This window comes from Eublepharis macularius, chromosome 5, assembly GCF_028583425.1.
Source record: "Eublepharis macularius isolate TG4126 chromosome 5, MPM_Emac_v1.0, whole genome shotgun sequence".
NCBI lineage: Eukaryota > Metazoa > Chordata > Lepidosauria > Squamata > Eublepharidae > Eublepharis > Eublepharis macularius.
This window is the reverse complement of record NC_072794.1, coordinates 163222066-163240823: the sequence shown is the minus strand read 5'-3', so window position 1 is coordinate 163240823 and position 18758 is coordinate 163222066. Positions and strand designations below refer to the sequence as shown.

Here is an 18758-nt window from a genome sequence, read left to right as displayed (position 1 = left end):
GAGCTGGGTCCAATATTGGACCCAGCTCTTGCTCTTCGACTGTGGAATTCATCACCTACACAAGGGCATTTTTGTGTCATTAATCAGCCAGTGTCCCAGTGTAGGAGTTAAAAAAAAAAAAACACAGCCAGTTTGAACATATTGCCCTTTGTGCTGCTGTATTCACGATTAAGATTATGGTAATCAAAGAGCACTGGTGTCTCTCTAATTTCCAACACATGGTTATGCCTGAAATGGGGAGTTCTAAAATGGGTAGTTTCCTCTGGTTTAATGTGGAATAAAATGGTGCGTGTTCTAGCTTTTGAGACATGTGGAGGAAGATAGGTTTGAGAAGGGCAGGCTAAAGAGCTAGTTGTAATTGGGGGGGGGGGGGAGGAATTACTGGGGTAGAGAGATGACTTCTTTAGGCTAACTGGGATAGTGGTAATGGTTGCTTTAGAATATTGGTGGAAATTATTATAACATCCATAGGTAACATTAGCAGAGAATAAATTCTACTGGAGAAAAAGATTTTGGTGATGTAGGGAAATACAGTCGTAGTTAGCCTTTATGCATTGTATTTCTCAATCCCACAGTCAGTACTAGAGCCACAATTGTACTTTACATGATAGCTTTTGAGCAGCTGGGCTAAGTTGTGTTAAAAAAAATGAGTACCTATTTTGTATAAATTTGCAGCAAGGAAAAGAATTATATAAATGCAAATAGAGGAAACTTAGTAGGCTTTGAGGGGGTAAGAAAGGAGGAATAGTGTGATACAGTGGTTAGGACTGAGGAGATGGGCTAAAATCCTAACCCTGCCATGCAACGCAGTGAGCCAGTCTGTCTGCCTGACTGCCTATCTACCTCACAGGGCTGTTGTGAGGAGAACATGGGGCGGGGCGGGGCAGGTCAGGGCAGGGCAGGGCGGACTTGAACTACTTTGTAGCGCGATAAAAATTGGAGTAGCTACTACGGGACAGAGCTAAAGACTGGCGAGGGGCAAAAGAAAAACGTTCACGTGAGCCATATTTTACAGGCAAGTTTGCGTCTTCTACGGGGAAAAAACAGAGAGAGGGAAGATAATTTCCTCTGAGGAGAAAAAGCTTAGACTAAAAAAAAGGCGAGAGACAGACTGGGGGAGGGGTGGGGACCGTTGACGCTGTCGTGGGCGGAGCCTCCCCACGCAGGCGCGCGCCTGCTCTCTTGCTCTTGCTCCCCACTTTCCCCGCGGTTTTGTCCGTTGGGGAGCTGGTAGGGGGGCGTGGCCCTGGCGCGCGCCTGAGACCTCGAGGCCGTTTGGAGAGGAGGGGATCGCGAGCGGCGACGGGGGCGGGGCTTCCCTCCTCGGCCGGGCTAATGTCATTTGGTTGCTAAGCAGCCCCTAGTTACCTGCCTGGCCTGGTGGATGCTTTGGGGCCTAACCTGAGAAAGGGTTGGGTGGGTACCATTGGAGCTTTCCTGCTGGAGCCTGGGCTGGTGCTGAAGGGTGCTGGCTGGGTTCATGCCCCCATCTGGCAAGATGTGGGGCTCACTCCCCATCCTGCCTGGAAATGGTAGAGGAGGCTGTTTGACTGACCCCTCCATTTTTTAATGGGGCTGACCCACATTTGGTGGGATAGTGTGCAATCCTTTTATATCATTAGGTGGTTTTTCATTTTGGAGTTCTGGCATTTGAAGCACACTCATCTTCCTTTCCCAGTCCACATTTTTTTAGCTTTGAGCAAACTTTTAGATGGTTTTTCGCCCTTTAAACCAAGTGGCTTTCAGCTTGAGGCGTTTTTATTTTAAGAACTCCTGACCTCCGTTGAGTTATTTACTTTGGCTGGGCTAATGCTCTTGGGCCAACACTGTGCAGTTAGGAACTGGGAAGGTTCGTGCTGTTTCTTCTTGGGGTGCTTAGCTGAAGGATGAGAGGATCCAATTTTGTGGAGAATAATCAGTTCTTCTCCATTAGGGTTAATCCTTGATCACAGCTGTTATTGCACATTATCAAGCAGGTGACATTTTCTGCTTTTTCATTCACATTGTTAAAAAGCTCTGTGGCTCTAGTATTCTTCAGAATCATGTCAGACTCAACTTCCAAGGAGGCTGAAGCTTCAACCCCCCAGGGTGCCGTTACCAATCCAGTTCCTACTGCTCCTGTCGCTGAAGGCCCACCTGATTCCGCCTTTGGTGAGCAAAACCTTAGCTTCACCACCACAGACCTCAGCCTGGTGGAGATGACAGAAATAGAATATACACAACTTCAGCATATACTCTATTCCCATATGGAGGCACAAGCAAATGAAAATGAAGCAGAAAACAGGTTAAATTTGAACTGCTTCTCAGCCAACAACCCCATAAACAACCCACAATACCAGTCATCGTGTAATACCAATCAAGGTAGCGTTTCATCAAACACCTCTGGGAGTCAGTCACTGTATCCCATCATCTGCCAGTCCGGTTCGGCTTCTGATAGTAGTTACATGGGTCCCAATCAGTGCCTTGGACATATTGACTTTCAGGAGCTTAGAATGATGTTACTTAGTGAGACTAACCTTCCTCTCAACCAGTCTGAAAAAACACCTAATGGTAGCTCCATAGACACCACTGGGGAGAGTTTAGTGAAAGCTAAAAATGCTGAAAACTTGGGTGGAATAAACAAGGAAAACTTGCTTGTGGAAAACGCAGCACCAGGTCTGGAATCCAGAGCCAAATCTGCAGTTCGTGTTCGATTGGAAGATAGGTTCAACAGTACCCAGCCTGAAATTCCCAGGTGTCAAGAATCACAGGAAACTGGAGTAGCCATTAACAAGTGTGTTGCATTTATATTTCTTTCAAAGTAGATTTTGTAATCATTTCTATTGCCCACTGTGAACTGATCCTTAGAAAAACGGAACAAACCACAGGATTGTATGTAGGATTGCCATCTACAACTTGAGAAATTCCTGGAGATCTGGGGAGTGAAACCTGGAGAAAGTAGGGTTTGGGGAGGGAAAGGACCTTGGCATGGCATAATTCCATAAATTATTCATTTTTTCCAGGTGAACTAACCTCTGTGGCTGGGAGATCACTTGTAATTCCGGGAGATTTCCAGCCACTACCTGGAGGCTGGTAACCCTAATTGTATGGTTTTATTCTGGAAAAGTTCTGTATTCAAAATAATTTAAATTGAGTTAATTAGCTATTTGACATATATACAACCAGGGCTTTTTTTCAGCTGGAACGCAGCGGAACGGAGTTCTGGCACCTCTTGAAAATGGTCACATGGCTGGTGGCCCCGCCCCCTAAACTCCCCTCTATCTGGAGATGAGGGGGTGGGGCCACCGGCCATCTGACCAATTTTGCTGAGGGCGATTTAAACTTTTAAAAACTCCCTTGTTCCAGCTCACCCAAAGTGACATCATTGTGCGGTCCTGAGTTCCAACACCTCTTTTCCCAGAAAAAAAGCCCTGCATACAACAGGAAACAATCTCTCATTCTCATGCATACCTCTTACTGTGTTTGTTAAAGTGGGTTTCAATTGGGTTAAGTGTGAATTAATTGGTGGTAAATGATTTTTAACTGCCATACTTACATCAATTGTGTATCCTAGATTTAACTGGCTGTTAAGCTAATAGCAGCAATAAAATATGGGCCAAGAATGTAAAATATGGGCCATGAATGTTCCTCATGGCATTCGGCCCTGCCGGCTTCCTCTTCCTTCCTGAACTAGCACATCTGTATTAGTCTGATTGTGTAGCATATGTTTTATACACTTTGTCAGAATTGACTTGCAAAAACTTTTCATGTGTTAACAAGATTATTAAAACTCAAATATGGATAGAATCTGCAGCAACATGTTAACAGATCAGTTCTAATAAATCAAGATAAATGTTAGATCAATTTAGTTCAATTTATTCAAGGAAGTCTGTTCAGCACACTTGCTTTTAGACACATAATGGAATAAAATAATTAAAACATATAGAATATATGTTATGAAATCAAGACAGGAATATCTGTACACCAAGAATGTAGTTTCAGTTCTACAAAGACTAAAGTCTTGTCTGCATGTGGATCTATTGACAGACATTCCCCGTCAAATATAGCTGGCAATTTGTTCAGCAAAATAAAAAAAGACTTATTTGATTCTTCTGTTTACTTACAATCTGGGCTCATTTCGCAGGAGAATGTGCAGGAACGCAGTCTGGCAGTTCCCCAAAGAGGTCACATGACAGGTGGCCCCGGTCACCTGACTCTCAGCCATTTTGGGCCCGTTTTGGCCTGGATTGGGGCTGAAATGACCTGGATCAGGCCTCTGATGGGTGGTGGATCACTCCTGCTCAGCAGCAGCCCGATCCTGACCATTTTGGGCCCCTTTTCAGCCATTTTCAGCCCCTTTTTGACATTTTGGGCCCAATTTCGGCCCTGAATGGCCCGGATTGGGTCCAAAACAGCCAGGATAGGTGATGTCAGGGGGTGTGTCATATGCAAATTAGTTATGCTAATGACACACTTCCGGTGCTGGCAAGGGGCATGGCATATGCTAATGAGTTATGCTAATGAGTTCCTCCAGCTCTTTTTCTACAAAATGACCCCTGCTTACAATTGACATATATGTGTTACGTCATCCTCATATTCAATGTCAGATGTTGCCCTTTCCAGTCTAAAAATGTACTGTCCATCTTATGTGAGACAAGTCAATCAAACTGTGTACTCAGTTGCATGCTTGTTAACATTTTGTGGCTACTATGTAGCACAGCTCTGTAGATTTTAAAAGACTTTATCTGAAATTGCTCCTGTACACATCCCCAAGGGCCAATCACTATGTGGATTACTTGCCGGTTGTATGTGCAATAGGGAGCTACAGCTGACTCTTGGATGAGTGTTCTTATATGATACATGTTTTCAAACATAAGGTCAGATCCACCCAACTTTTTTACTCAATTTTGACCTGTTTGCTTCTTTTTTCCAGACTGTATCCAACATAGTTTAATTAAGTTCCACGATCTCCAGCACAGCCTTTTGGGTAGTCAAAGGAAACCCCTCCACTTTTTCTCACCAGTAGCAAAGTTGTTGGATTCAACATATATGATTGTTTCATTCATGTTATATTTTTGCACGGGCACTAATAGAAAAATTGTAATGTTACATCTAAAAACATACCATATTAATTCTGTTCACCTAGAATATTCCATTGGTGTGCAAGGCTGACAAATTAGTTGCAGTGTGCATAGGGTTAGCTAGGTCTGGTGTGGCTGAATTGATTCGTGGAAGGCACCAGTGAAATTTTACAGCCTTGCCCTATGTCATGACTTTGCACAAGGCCTTTTAGCCTCCTCTGCATAGTAATACTGTTTGATCGTATGCCTAACTGTAACATCAGGAGCTGGTTTACATTCCTACAAGTTGTGACATTATGTTAGGACAGTAGTGGCTGTGTACATTTGTGACCACTTTTTTATTAGTAGACATCCATAGAATTAAAAGCTTTATAATGATTTATGCTATGACATTAGTAAAAATCTTGCTCCAGTCCCTGCCCCCCAGGTTATTTGTCATAGAAAGTAATTGATTATAAACATAGAAGTAATCAAATATAAACACAACTGCCATGAGCCACAAGGAAAGGTAGGATATAAATATTTTAATAAATAAAGATATATATTTGCTTCCTTAGTTTTCAGTACATCTTGCAACATAATTTTAAGGTTAATTTTATAAAAATCTGGGAATAATGGAATTTACTGATATGTTCCATATGGGAATATGTAATACACCCATATGTTTAAAAATGTTATATATGTAAATATTAACATTTTGGGCCTGTGAAATTGTTACAACTGTTTATGATCATTCTTTTTTAGCAGCTAAGAAAATATATGATTAAGCTTGATGCTCTAGATAGAATCATCATTTTATTTCAATATGTAATCAGATGTGTGTTTGACATGAGCTAAATTCTGGATATAGTCTGGTATGATTGCTGGTATAAATACAATAAATATGGACTTTGATTGTTTCAAACAACTGTCCTTTCTTTATTGATTTCCCTTTCCACAGTTTAGTAACCCTCATTCGCCATCCTTCCGAAGTGATGGGTGTTCCTCTCCACCAGCAGCAGAATAAATGTACCACATTAGTGAAAAACAAGACTGCTGCTACAACTACAACAGCAGTACAGTTTACATGCCCACTGTTTAACCCAAATGCTGCTTCTCCTGCAACTGGAAATGCAAACCAGTTACAACAACAGGTTGGTAATGTAAAAGAAAACAGTACGCTGCTTGTTTTAAGGCTTTGTAATAACAAATCTTGTGAAGATTAACTTGGTACAGGAATTAATAAAGTCAGGGAGGAAATGTGTTTCAGTGTAATTTTAACCAGGGGTCATTTCGTAGCAAAAGAGCTGGAGTAACTCATTAGCATATCTCATTAGCATAACTTATTTGCATATGCCATGCCCCTTGACATCACCAGAAGTGTGTCATTAGCAAAACTGCTTTGCATGTGCCACACCCCCTGAGATCACCTATCCTGGCTGTTTTGGACCCAATTCAGGGCCGAAATTGGGCCCAAAATGGTCAGGATTGGACCACTGCTGAGTGGGAGAGTGATCCACCAACCGTCAGAGGCCTGATCCGGGCTGTTTCGGCCCCAATCCAGGCTGAAACAGGCCCAAAATGGGCGGGGCCACCTGACGTGACCTCTTTGGGGAACTGCCAGAAATGTGTTCCTGTGCGGTCCCCCTTGAAATGAGCCCTGATTCTAACCAACTTTATTGAGGCATAAGCTTTCGAGAACCACAGCTCTGTTCGTCAGATACATCAGATGCCGTGGTTCTCGAAAGCTTATGCCTCAATAAAGTTGGTTAGTCTTAAAGATGCTACTGGACTTTTTACTATTTTGCAACTACAGACTAACATGGCTAATTTCTCTGGAGCAGTGTAATTCTGTGATTGTATAGACATTTCTGTCTTTTACATAATGAAGCAGATAGAATTAAAATTTAAAGGGCAAGATCAGCAGGGAGAAAGACAAGCTTTTGTCTCTTTCCTCTCTTGCTGCTTTGCTATGGAAAACTGCCACCTTCAAGCTGCTTTGACCCCTTTATGACAAAAACTTGTACCTGTACATTTCCCCAGCTGTGAAAGCCACAACAGTTTTCAGCAGGAAAATGCAGTGAGTTGAAAGGGTTTTTTTTAAACAGTTTAAGGAGCTTTTGTTTTCTTGAGTGTCTTAAAATTTTTGAATCTGTCTATACTGAAGAAATAAGATCCTCAAACTAAAGGTTGCAGTCAAGGTGATATGCATAAACTTGGTTCTAGCAAGTGCATTTTAAAACCAATTTTTACAAAAAATTGAGGTGCACACTAAATTTAGGTCTAACATCCCAAATCCTTTAAAGTGTAATCCTATGAACACTTTCCAGAGAGTAAGCCTTACTGGATAAACCTGAGTAGGCTTCTGAGTAGACATGCTTAGGATTGCTCTCCTAGAATCCAAGATGGAAAAAAATTATAAAATTGTGACTGATTAAAATTTAATTCGGGTCACCACACAAAATCTACACACTGTATTACAAAATTAACAGAGTTACACATAGAATATTAAGTGATGCATAGCTAGCCTTGTGCAATATTGTGACATGGAGCATAGAAGTTTAGACGTCCAAAATGACAAGCGGATCAAAAAAATTTCAAGCAGATAAATTTTGCCCGAATGGGCTAAAAATCAGATACCGCTCTCTGATTTTTAAAGCTCAGTAATGTGTAATGTGTAGAGATTTTCAGGAAGACACACAAGTGGCCAAATCAAGGCCTGACTGTGTTTGACCATGGAAGGAGAAACTTAACGGAAACTATCTGATATAATTTCAGCTTGTTGCACTTCAGGGCAAGCGCTGATTCAGCCCTGGAGCCTGAACTCCAGCTGAGACCTGCTTCCATATTGTCCCTTCCCAGCCTCGTCCACTGGAAAGTCTTTTCACAAAGACACTGTCTGGATACAACTGGATGTTATAACTTCATGTTTTCCTGGTGCTGCTAATGTGGGAGCAGGAGGAGGCATTTGTAGAAGACAATTTCCGAATGAGTAACTGGGGGCTTAATCCTTCTCCCTACCTATTAATTTCTCCTTGCAAATATTTGAAACTGGAAGTATGCCTGACCATAGGGGATTTGCAGGAAAGAATCAGTGAGCATAGTGGGTAAGGGCAGCAGGACTCTAATCTGGAGAACCAGGTTTGATTCCCCACTCCTCCGCTTGAAGCCAGCTGGGTGACCTTGGGTCAGTCACAGCTTCTCAGAGCTCTCTCAGCCCCACCCGTCTCACAGGATAATAATAACACACTTTGTAAACAGCTCTGAGTGGGCATTGTCCTGAAGGGTGGTATATAAATCAAATGTTGTTGTTATTAAGCTGTCCTCCTATCCCCCAATTCCCATTATAAGCAAAATGAAATTGGTGAACAATGCTTAAGAGATGATTCTCACGTTACAAAGTCTTCATGTTCCCCATGTGGGCTTGGAGTTCCCTGATGGGAACTTAATTTGGACTGGGACTGTGGTATGCTCACTCAAGCCTTTCCCTCCATGTTTTTTCCTGACCTGAAATAGCCCTAGGCAGGGCTTTTTTTCAGCTGGAACGCGGTGGAACGGAGTTCCAGCACCTCTTGAAAATGGTCACATGGCTGGTGGCCCCGCCCCCTGATCTCCAGACAGAGGGGAGTTGAGATTGCCCTCTGCACTGCTGGAGTGGCGCGGAGCGCGATCTACACTCCCCTCTGTCTGGAGATCAGGGGGCGGGGCCACCAGCCATGTGGCCATTTTCGCCAAGGGTGATTTAAACTTTAAAAAACTCCCCTCTTGGAGCTGACCGAAAGTGACGTCATTGTGCGTTCCTGAGTTCCACCACTGAGTTCCACCACCTCTTTTCCCAGAAAAAAAGCCCTGGCCCTAGGGAACCTCTGTTTGCATGTTGGGGAAACGTACATGTAATGACAGGTACATCTAAATTTCCCCAATGAGGCAAAGAGTGGCTCCCCAGGGCCATTTCAGGTGGGAGAAATGGTGCAGAGGGAAAGGCTCAAGCCTCTTCTCCCTGTGTGCTGCGGTTCTGATCCAAACTGAGCCCACCCATGCCAAGATATTAAGTTCCCAGCGGGGAACTCCCAGCACATGTTCCATCGAAAGGCCTTGTGAGGGCCATATGGAGGACACAAGGACTTTGTAATGTGTGAGTTGGGCATTTAGGTAACGTTTAGTTCCACTGTAAAGCTCCTCTACTTGTTCTCTGCTCTAAAGGAAACTAACTCTGGAAAGGCTGCTTTGAGCTTTCCATTGTTCAAGAAAAGAGGGGCAATACCAACTTTAGTGCCAACATTGATTGTGCTAAAAACTGATAACGTTTCTTTTTAGAACTCTGGAACCTCAGTTTTGGAAGCAACTAAGCATCCAGACCTTGGATTGCCTCGAGCTTTTTCTATCTGTTACCAGCAAGAGATTGAAGCAACAAAACAGACTGTTGGGCCTAGAAATAAGTCTCTGCCGGAACATGTTTGGATTAAAGTAGGAGGCAAGTTGCTAAATTTTGGCTCACTTTCTTTCAGCAGCTATCTCTTTAATTAATTCTGATTCCTGATTCTGAAGTATTTGTAAAAGGAAGATAATCCCAATGTCATGCTTCTTTTTAAACACATATTTCATGAAATGTCATCCAGAAACCATTTGAGGCAATTTAGTTCCATTGGAAACTGTAAGGGAACCCATGGATGACTTGGGGAAACTTAGTATTTTTCAGACCATTCTTCGAGAAACACCAATAACAACCTGCTTCTGATGGTTATATAAGGTAAAAAGAGATGCACTCGTTAGGTGCTTTGCATATTCTTTCAGAAAGCAGCAGAAAGCACCACCTTATAGACACAGTAAAAGAAAACATCCTGAATAGCCTCGTGCTGTATTTCTTTGTATCATGCTCTAGAAGTGTGCGCTCCCAGTTACTTGGCAGTGTGTTTGGGGCAGGGGGGGCGGAGAGCCTGGATGCCTTCTCTTGGCACTTTCCATACTATTTTATGAGTATAAGTGAAAACTATGGTGAGGTTTATAGGGTACTGAAGTAATTCTGCATAGAATTTCACTGTTAGTCAATTAAAGCCTTTGGTTATTAATGAGGAGGGACCAGTTTAAATAGTGAGGGTAGTTTTTGACCAGTATTGGAATTGAGAGCTAAAGGCCCAGTTGTTCATTTTAAGGCCATTGTCAACTACGTTGGACTATCAAAGAAGATATTAAAGATAGCTTTCCCTTCCAACAGTGAGAGGCAGTTTTTGTTTATCAAATTCAAATTATTTCACTGCGCCTTTAAATCTTACCCGGATACCAAGGTTTGGGCAATATGTACATTTATTTAAATTTTATTTGCATTGAATTGAGTAATCAATTAAATAACAAGGGATTAATCACTTTAACATTTTTTTAGTTGATCAATCCCGTTACGTAATTTAGCATATTGCCCAAATCTTGGTTTCTCAGTGAGATTTAAAGGCAGAGTGAAATGATTTTGGTAAACAGAAGTTGCCTTTTATAGTTGGAAAGAAAAGCCTTAATGGACTTAATATTTTCTTTTTTGTTTTGTTTTATTTTTAGTTCCAGCTTATTCTGATAGCAGAGTTAATCAAAAATCTTACATTTTTTGGTTACATGATATATACCATGCATTTCATTTTGTCTCTACAAATTCCATCATAGTTATATTATTTTTCACTAAGCTATTATCACTGTAAGTCTACTTTCTTTAATTCTAGTACTTTTTACCTTTCCTCATTCATTTAATTGTGTTTTGCTAATGTAACTTCTCTTTTCATGGGTTCTATAGGGCTTAGAAAGCAACTTACACAAAATCTTAAGAAATAACTTTTTTTCCCTTTTAAACTTTTTAACAATTAATAAAATACAACTTTTTTAAAAAAAAACCAACTCTTAAGTGCAACCATAAAAAAAACTCCAAATCAACAATGTCCTTGAAAAGGCAAACAGTTCAACATTCAAGAAGTGATGAGTCCTCTCTCATCCATTTGAAGCAGCTGTACCCCAGGCTTCCATCTTCTTATTGGAAATTATAGCCCTGGAAAACACCAACCAAACACAACACACAAACACCACTTCAAATCATATTTTACATACAACATTTGATCACCTTATTCAAGGTGATAAGAGCTTATAATGTATTAAGCTCCCCAGCAAACAGCTTCCTCCTCAGCAGCCTGCCTCTAGCTTCTGACTCCACCCCATTGGGCTAAACCAATTAACCTCACAGGGGTTACACTAACATACAGTTATGTCCCTATGCTATACTTCCGTTCAACCCATCTATAGAGCAGGGTCCATTTTTGTTTCCCATCATGTTTGTTTTTTTTCTTTAATTATTTCTGTCAGTGTGTCCAGTTCTGTCATCTCTAAGATTTTCTCTATCAATTCTTCTTTTGTTGGTATATCTGTATTTTTCCAGTATCTGGCATATACTATTCTTGCTGCTGTTATTATATGAATTATCAAATATCTATTTTCCTTGATAGTACCACAAACTCAACAATGATCTTAAAGAACAGTCATGAAAACTTAACAGGATAAAATTACTTTGGCCTCCATTTTCACCGCTTTTCACAGCTCTTAGAATAGAAGAGTTATGGAGTTGCAGTTATGGAGAGTTCTCTTGTTGTTGATCTATCTGAATTTACATCCAGAGAGATCAACAGTCTAGTTTTTAAAATGTTGCACCATCAAATAATGCTTAGGAAGGGATATATTTTCGGCTGCGATTGTACAGAATTACGGCCATCATTCAGTGGTGTCACAGATATGACTGCACATTGATCTAGAATGAGACTGATTAATAACTTTATAATATACAAAAGCAAACCCAGTAGCACCTTAAAGACCAACAAGCTTTAAATGGGAGCAGCCACACAATTTTGTTCTCTTTTTGAGCTTGACTCATGGGTCTCCTGAGGACTTCCCCTGTAAAACTGGATCAGAGACAAATTCCTTTGATCTTGTTCAAAGGAGGAACTAGGGGGTGGCTTTGGGCAGACTCAAGCTCTCTTCATGAGATATAAGTGGAATGGAGCTCCCCGAGCCCTTACATCTTTTGAAAAGCTTGACTCTTGAAGGCTTATAGCCTGGAAATCTTGTTGGTCTTTAAGGTGCTACTGAACCCGAATCTTGCCCTTCTACTGCAGAGCAACATGACTACCCACCTGAAATTGGAACGTTTGATATAAAGTACTGTCCCCCCTCCCCTTCCTGTTTTTCAAAGGAGAGACTTTATGCAAGCAAACAATAAACAAAAGGAGCCGCAACAGAATACAAACATTAGACACAAGCGCACAGCGCAAACCCCTTGGTAACATTCAAAATGTGTGTGATAGCCAAAGTGCAGGCCCAGCCCAAGGTGCTTGGCAAGCATCACAGCCACCTCCAAGTGCCTCTGCGCAAAATGGAAGTCAAGGTGGTGTTACTCAGCGCCGGGAGAGGCATAACCGAATGGAACGAGACAGAAGGTAATTGCAGTGAGTGGCCTTTGAGGTCCCAGTCCCTTTCCTGTCTTCTCTATTTTGCATGCTTTAATGTTACGCTCTGTTTAAAGTTTCCACTTCCTCTGATCACATCAATTTATTTGCATGCTGTGTTTATGTACCACCTTTCTGCTAATACACTCAAGGTTGTATACAATATAAAATAATGCCTTATAGGCTGCTTCCACATGGGGATGGTGTGAAAACATGCAACAGCAGCAATAAGCAAGAAAGTGGGTGGGAACGGCATTCCCATGCTCAGTCTCCAGGCCACTCATTGCCACTACACCCTCTAGGGTTGTCAGGCTCCCCAGGAACCAAATCGGAGGATAGGGGGGCCAATGGGAACATTCATTTTACATTGTGTCGTTTTACATTGTGATGTGGAAGCTACGGGCTGTCTAAGCAGACAATACCAAGATAACAAATGGAGAGAGGGGAGGGTGAATAATGCAATGCATATTACTCAGGCTTTGTTGTGGTTCTGTATGAGGACCGAAGGGTCAAGTGGCTTTGAAGGAGAAGGCGGTTGAAGGAAGAGACAGAGCTGATCCCCTTTCGTAGATGTTTTGGATTCAGTCTTGCAGGAGGGAAGACTTAACACATTGTAAGGCCAGTGAGAATTACTAAAAACTTAAAAGTAGTAAGAACGGCAGTTTCAAGAGCTAATTTTAACATGTTGCTTGCGATTCTAGGCGCAGAATCCGGATCTGTTGTGATGAACTGAATCTTCTGGTTCCGTTTTGTACTTCAGACACTGACAAGGCAACAACTTTACAATGGACGACAGCATTTCTAAAATACATTCAAGAAAGGCATGGGGATTCCCTGAAAAAGGTGGTTGTTCCAAATAAATTCATATTTTTTTTAAAAAAAAAATACAGTATGAATGTTAAAAGTCATGAAGAAACTCCTCATTGAATCATGATACTTTTGTTGAACTTGTATATAATCTTGAATAGGAAAAAACTTGTTATGCACAGTGTAGTGGGCACTATACTGAAGTCATTGTTCATAAGATCTGCTGCCCGTATGCCCAATCCTAAGCCTAGCTCAGCAACAGCTGTGAGTGTTTTTGTATGTTAGTAATGCTCTCCTTCCCTAAGATGGCACCACTGTGCCCCAGTCTTTTTACCATCCCATAGTCTGGAGGTTCTCTGAAGAGGTGGCATAAGTTCTTTAGAAATGTTCAAAATGTGTAACTAGAGCTAATGTGTTAACTCTAGAGCTAACAACACCAAAACATCCTATGCTTCTGTATGGAGGAGTGCCTGTGACAGTTTGTTAAAACAGTAGCTACACAATGGATGTGCTTTATCCAGCGTAGCACAGACTTTTTAAAGTCCTCCCATATGCATACATAAGCCATGTCAAGAATCTCAAGTAAAAACAGAATTTCTATTGCATGCATTCTCTGCAGCACCAAAGTGTTTTTGCCTGTCATTGGAAAAAGAAATCTTCTCTGAATAGACAAGAATGGCTGGACAAATTTAAAGGTGTTTTTACTTACCTTTTGAAAGTGAAAAGTTTTATGGGCATAGATCAAGGCTTTTTGAGTCTGTGAGCACCTTTCGAATTCGGACACAGGGTAGTGGTGGGTGCAAACTCAAAATGGTTGCCCCGGAAAGCAGAGCCAACCTTAAAATGTCAGTCCTCTGTCTTTTGTAGTTTCTTCCTGATGTCCTTGTATGAATTTCCTACATACATAGCAATCAGGGTTTTTCTATTTGTGTCTTCCTCATCAGGAAGTGAGGTGCTCCAAAAATCTAATAGTACCTCTTAAACATTTCCAGAAGGAGCTCTGACTAACAGGAGACCTTTTAAAATTAACATATTGATTAAAAATGATTTCTCCCATACACACAGCTTACCTTCAGTCACACATCAAAGAGCCTTGTGTTGTGGTGGTAGCTGCTGCCAAAGCAATTTTTGAAAGTCTGCGCAGCCAATCAGATCTCCAGTGGCCAGTCAGAAGCCCTGCGGGGCCAAAGCCCCCCCCATCTACTTTCTTAAAACACTTAGTGGGCACCAAGAAAGGTGTTGGCGGGTGCTATGATGCCCACGGGCACCATGTTGGGGAGCCCTAGCATAGATGACTGGAATCAAGCTAGGGCATGTATGAACAGTATTGGTTCATACATGGTGCTATGATGCCCACGGGCACCATGTTGGGGAGCCCTAGCATAGATGACTGGAATCAAGCTAGGGCATGTATGAACAGTATTGGTTCTGTATTACATACTGTTTGATTAGGATTTAACATTATATGTTATATCTGGGACTGAGCTTTTTTCCTACACATTTCATGGAAATAGATTTTTTTTTTTAAAAAAAAGCACTAATAACTTCAAAAAAGAAAAAAAATTCTGAAAATATTGAGAGAGAGGGAATTAAGAAGATTGGAGCCTGCTGATTCTGGGCTGGGCTTTTGTCCCCCCGGTGTTAGCAGGTAACGCCTTGGCTTGGCCAGAGGCTTTTGCCAGCAGAGACGCGTCACCTTTTAAATGTGATAGGATGCTAGTTGGCTTCGATATTTGTGTTTAATTTTGTAGCCATGTAATGTTACTTGGTAAGACACTTCGAGCTCCTAATGTGGGAAAAGTGGGATGATATATTTTTAAAACTATTAAATAAAGTGGAACAGTTTTCAGAAATAGGCCATGTCTAGCAACTATGACAGATTATGATAATATTATAAATTGCAGTTGTTCTGAACAGATGGGGTTTTCCTAAACGAATGTGCTTATTTTGATAGTCAACAGTTAGGAAAGTAAGTGAATAGTAAGGAGTGGGGGGCAGCAATAATTCAAGAATACAAAGAAATAAGGTGGTTTTAGCAAGCAGGGTGCTCCATTCTTAGTTCTGCCTAACACATTAGCATCCTACCATAGAGTCATGTGCACAGAAACAATTGTTTGAATGGACTTGTTACTTGAATGTAAAGAACTTGATTTGGCCTAGTAAACTTCTGCAGCAGAGAGGCCATTCTCACACTGCTTACTGGCCACGGAACATCGTGACAAGCTCCTGGAATGACAGCGTCTTCCTGGTGCGATTTTGTGCGAGAACGGTAGGTCTCGCACAAAATTGCGCCAGCAAGACACTGTTGTTCTGGGAGCTCGGCGCAATGTTCCATGGCCGATAAGCAGTGTAAAAACAGCCAGAGTCTGTAGATGTTTCTAAGCTCTAGGAGGGAGTGACTAACAGGATGAAGCCTTTGCATTTCTTAGTCGTGAATAGAGATGGGCACAAACAGCAATATGAACTAAAAAAAGCCACAAACAGCCCAATCAGCTGTTCCCAAACAAGCTGTTTGTGAGGCCCCATTCTAAACCAACAGGTGGTCGTTGCAAGCCTTGTTCGTTGCTGTTCGTCAAGCCAGACAATATGGCACCTGCAATCAATTCCCTTGGCAACTGGAGGCAGGGACTGCCTGAACTCTGTCTGAACTCCTGCTGTTGCCCTGGAAACCCTAATGTAAGCCCAATTTAGCTTGATAGGCAGGTCTTCCTTTCAAGTGTGGAGCTCCAAATTTGTTACAAGGAAGCAAAGAGCAGGGGGAAGGGGGGCTCCCAGCTCTGGTTTTGCAGACACTGAGGGAAGAGACAGTTGCTGTTGGCATTTTGATAAGAGTGCATTGGAGCTTGAATTTTCTTTGTGTGTGGTGGGATAGGGATCTACCCCTTCAAGTTCCAGGGCTGCTGGCAGGCTCTGGGCCAAGCTATTATTGGTACCTTTCCTGCTGCCTGCTCAGGTAAGGTTTCTGGGAGTGGTGCGGTAGGGATCTACCCCTTCAGGTTCCAGGGCTGCTGCTAGGCTCTGGGGCCAAGCTGTTATTTATTATTGGTACATTTCCTGCTGCCTGCGCAGGTAGAGTTTCTGGGAGTGGTGTGGAAGGGATCTTGATGGCTGGAGGAGAGCCTGCTGGCCCCCACGAACAACGAACATGTTCGTGAACAGGTCATGTTTGTCAGTGTTTGTTGTTCATTGTTCGTGGATGGCAACGAACAACATGTTCGGGGTTTTTTTTCTGTTCGTGCCCATATCTACTCATGAATGCAGTTGATGGTCTAAAATTAATCACTAATTCTCAGTCTTATCTCAAGACTGAAAAAGGAAAGGGAGGCTAACAGGTAGGTTGCTGCAACTCTATTCTGTTGCTGATGTGCTTTCAATGCAAAGAGCCATTCCCTGACACTAGGGGCTTGAGAGAGGAAAGGTTGCTTACACTAGAGGAAACAGCCATGGCTAACAGAATCCAACCTCAATGATGTACCTGACCTCATGATACAAAGATAATTCTTGTGAATATATAGATATATTCTAAAAAAAATTGAGGAGCCCTGTGGTGCAGAGTGGTAAGGTGCAGTACTGCAGCCCAAGCTCTACTCACGACCTGAGTTCAATCCTGGCGGAAGCTGGGTTCAGGTAATCAGCTCAAGGTTCACTCAGCCTTCCATCCTTACAAGGCGGGTAAAATGAGTACCCAGTTTTCTGGGGGTAAAGTGTAGCTGACTGGGAAAGGCAATGGCAAACCACCCCATAACAAAAGTCTGCCAAGAAAACGTCATGATGTGATGTCCCCCCATGGGTCAGTAATGACTCGGTGTTTGCACAGGGGACTACCTTTACCTTTATATAGATATTATTTGTATATTTGTTTGTAAAATTTATTTTCAACACTTGGGAAACACTGGCTTCTATCCTATCACTCTGCTCAGCAAAGCCTTCTACAAAAAGAGCCTGCATCCCATTTAAGTGACTCTTCCGTTCTGTGTGTTCGACACTTGCCTCTTTATTGTGGGAGAGCTGCCCCGGGCTCACTGAAATAAAAAAGACAGCCCAACTTCTGTACGTTTATCAAAGTGCTCTACCTGTAGACGATTGCTGGGACAATCTGGTGGGTAACTTCGTACACAGTTTTCTTAAAGTTTTCTCTTTCATAATACGATATTGTAATTATCCTATATGTTTTATTTTTAGGAATTTGAGACTGTGTTCTGTGGTAAAACAGGGAGACGGCTAAAATTAACAAGATCAGATTCAATAGGAACAGGCCCAGCACAGGAGATTACACAGAATCGTATGTCCATGGAGAGTAAATAATTTGAGCTCCATATTCAGAAGCTGTGAGTGTGAAAACACAAGGATGTACAGGAGCTTCTACGTCCAAAATTAATTTGTTGGATTTCTCAGAATACAACTTGAAAAATACATCAACATTAAAGAAAGACACACAGAAGTTATTCAAAACAGAAAGGGGGAAAATTACCAATATTTATTATCAGTGCTGTCCCCTCAGATGGGCTTTGCGGGAGAAATAAGGCACAAGGAAATAAATCTCCCCCCCTCCAAGTTTTTGATTTTTTTGGATTTGTTTCCCAAACATAAAAGAATTAGAGGCATTAGAGAACAGCAACTTGTTCTTTTTAGTCTTAAGCACACTTACATTAATGCAAGTAAATATTAGAATGTGTTACAACACCCAATTTGCTGTTGGAAGGAGACATTTAAATGATAGGAAAAAATTGTAACTTGTATATAGTAGCTCAGATTTGACTTCCATTTTTAAATGTTCATCTCTGTGAAAGTAAAACATATAGAAAAGGCTGCTGACTGTGTCTTAGAAATACAAGTACTATTTAAAATATGTTTTGCACTATAACTATTTGCTGTACAGGAATATCACCTGTCCAAACAGCCATTGAAACGAATGGGAGAAATACAGCTGTAAGCTCTCTGGTGCCAATCCCATTCTTTTCAGTGGGACTTTCCTAGAAAGAAGTTCTTGAAGGATTAGATTTATAATCTTTGTAGTGCAAAGTGGCATTTCGTAAAGAGTACATGATTTTTAAATGCACAGGATATTTTTATAGACTAGTATTAGCTATGCATGTTAAGAAAACTGAAGTATTTGAGAAATAGTATATTTATTGAATTGAAAGTAGCTTAATTGATGTATCAAAACAGATGATGCTAGTAGGTATATCTTGTACAGATCTCTTCCCGAAATAAATATTGTTTAAATCACGGATATTCACACTTGTATAGCACCTTTATTTCCAGTCAGCAGGGAAAAATAAGAACTGGGAAAACAAACCTCGATGCCTATTATAATAGACAGGTGCAACGTCAAAAAACGTTTATTTTTACACCAATTCATATAGAAATTCTGGATAGTGATAGTCTCCTATGACATGGTCTTTTACAAATACTGTGCAAAGATTGTGTACAGTAATTACTG

The 18758-nt window shown here is 41.5% G+C and overlaps 1 protein-coding gene across 1 annotated transcript; it reads left to right on the top strand.

Annotated features, from left to right (window-relative positions):
• The first annotated feature begins 2042 nt into the window (after positions 1 to 2042).
• Positions 2043 to 17620, top strand: TCFL5 (transcription factor like 5). Its single transcript, XM_054981862.1, has 6 exons — positions 2043 to 2773; positions 6001 to 6193; positions 9357 to 9513; positions 12256 to 12499; positions 13210 to 13351; positions 17498 to 17620. Exons 1-6 carry the CDS (start codon positions 2043 to 2045, stop codon positions 17618 to 17620), a joined length of 1590 nt encoding a protein of 529 aa, XP_054837837.1.
• Positions 17621 to 18758: the final 1138 nt, after the last annotated feature.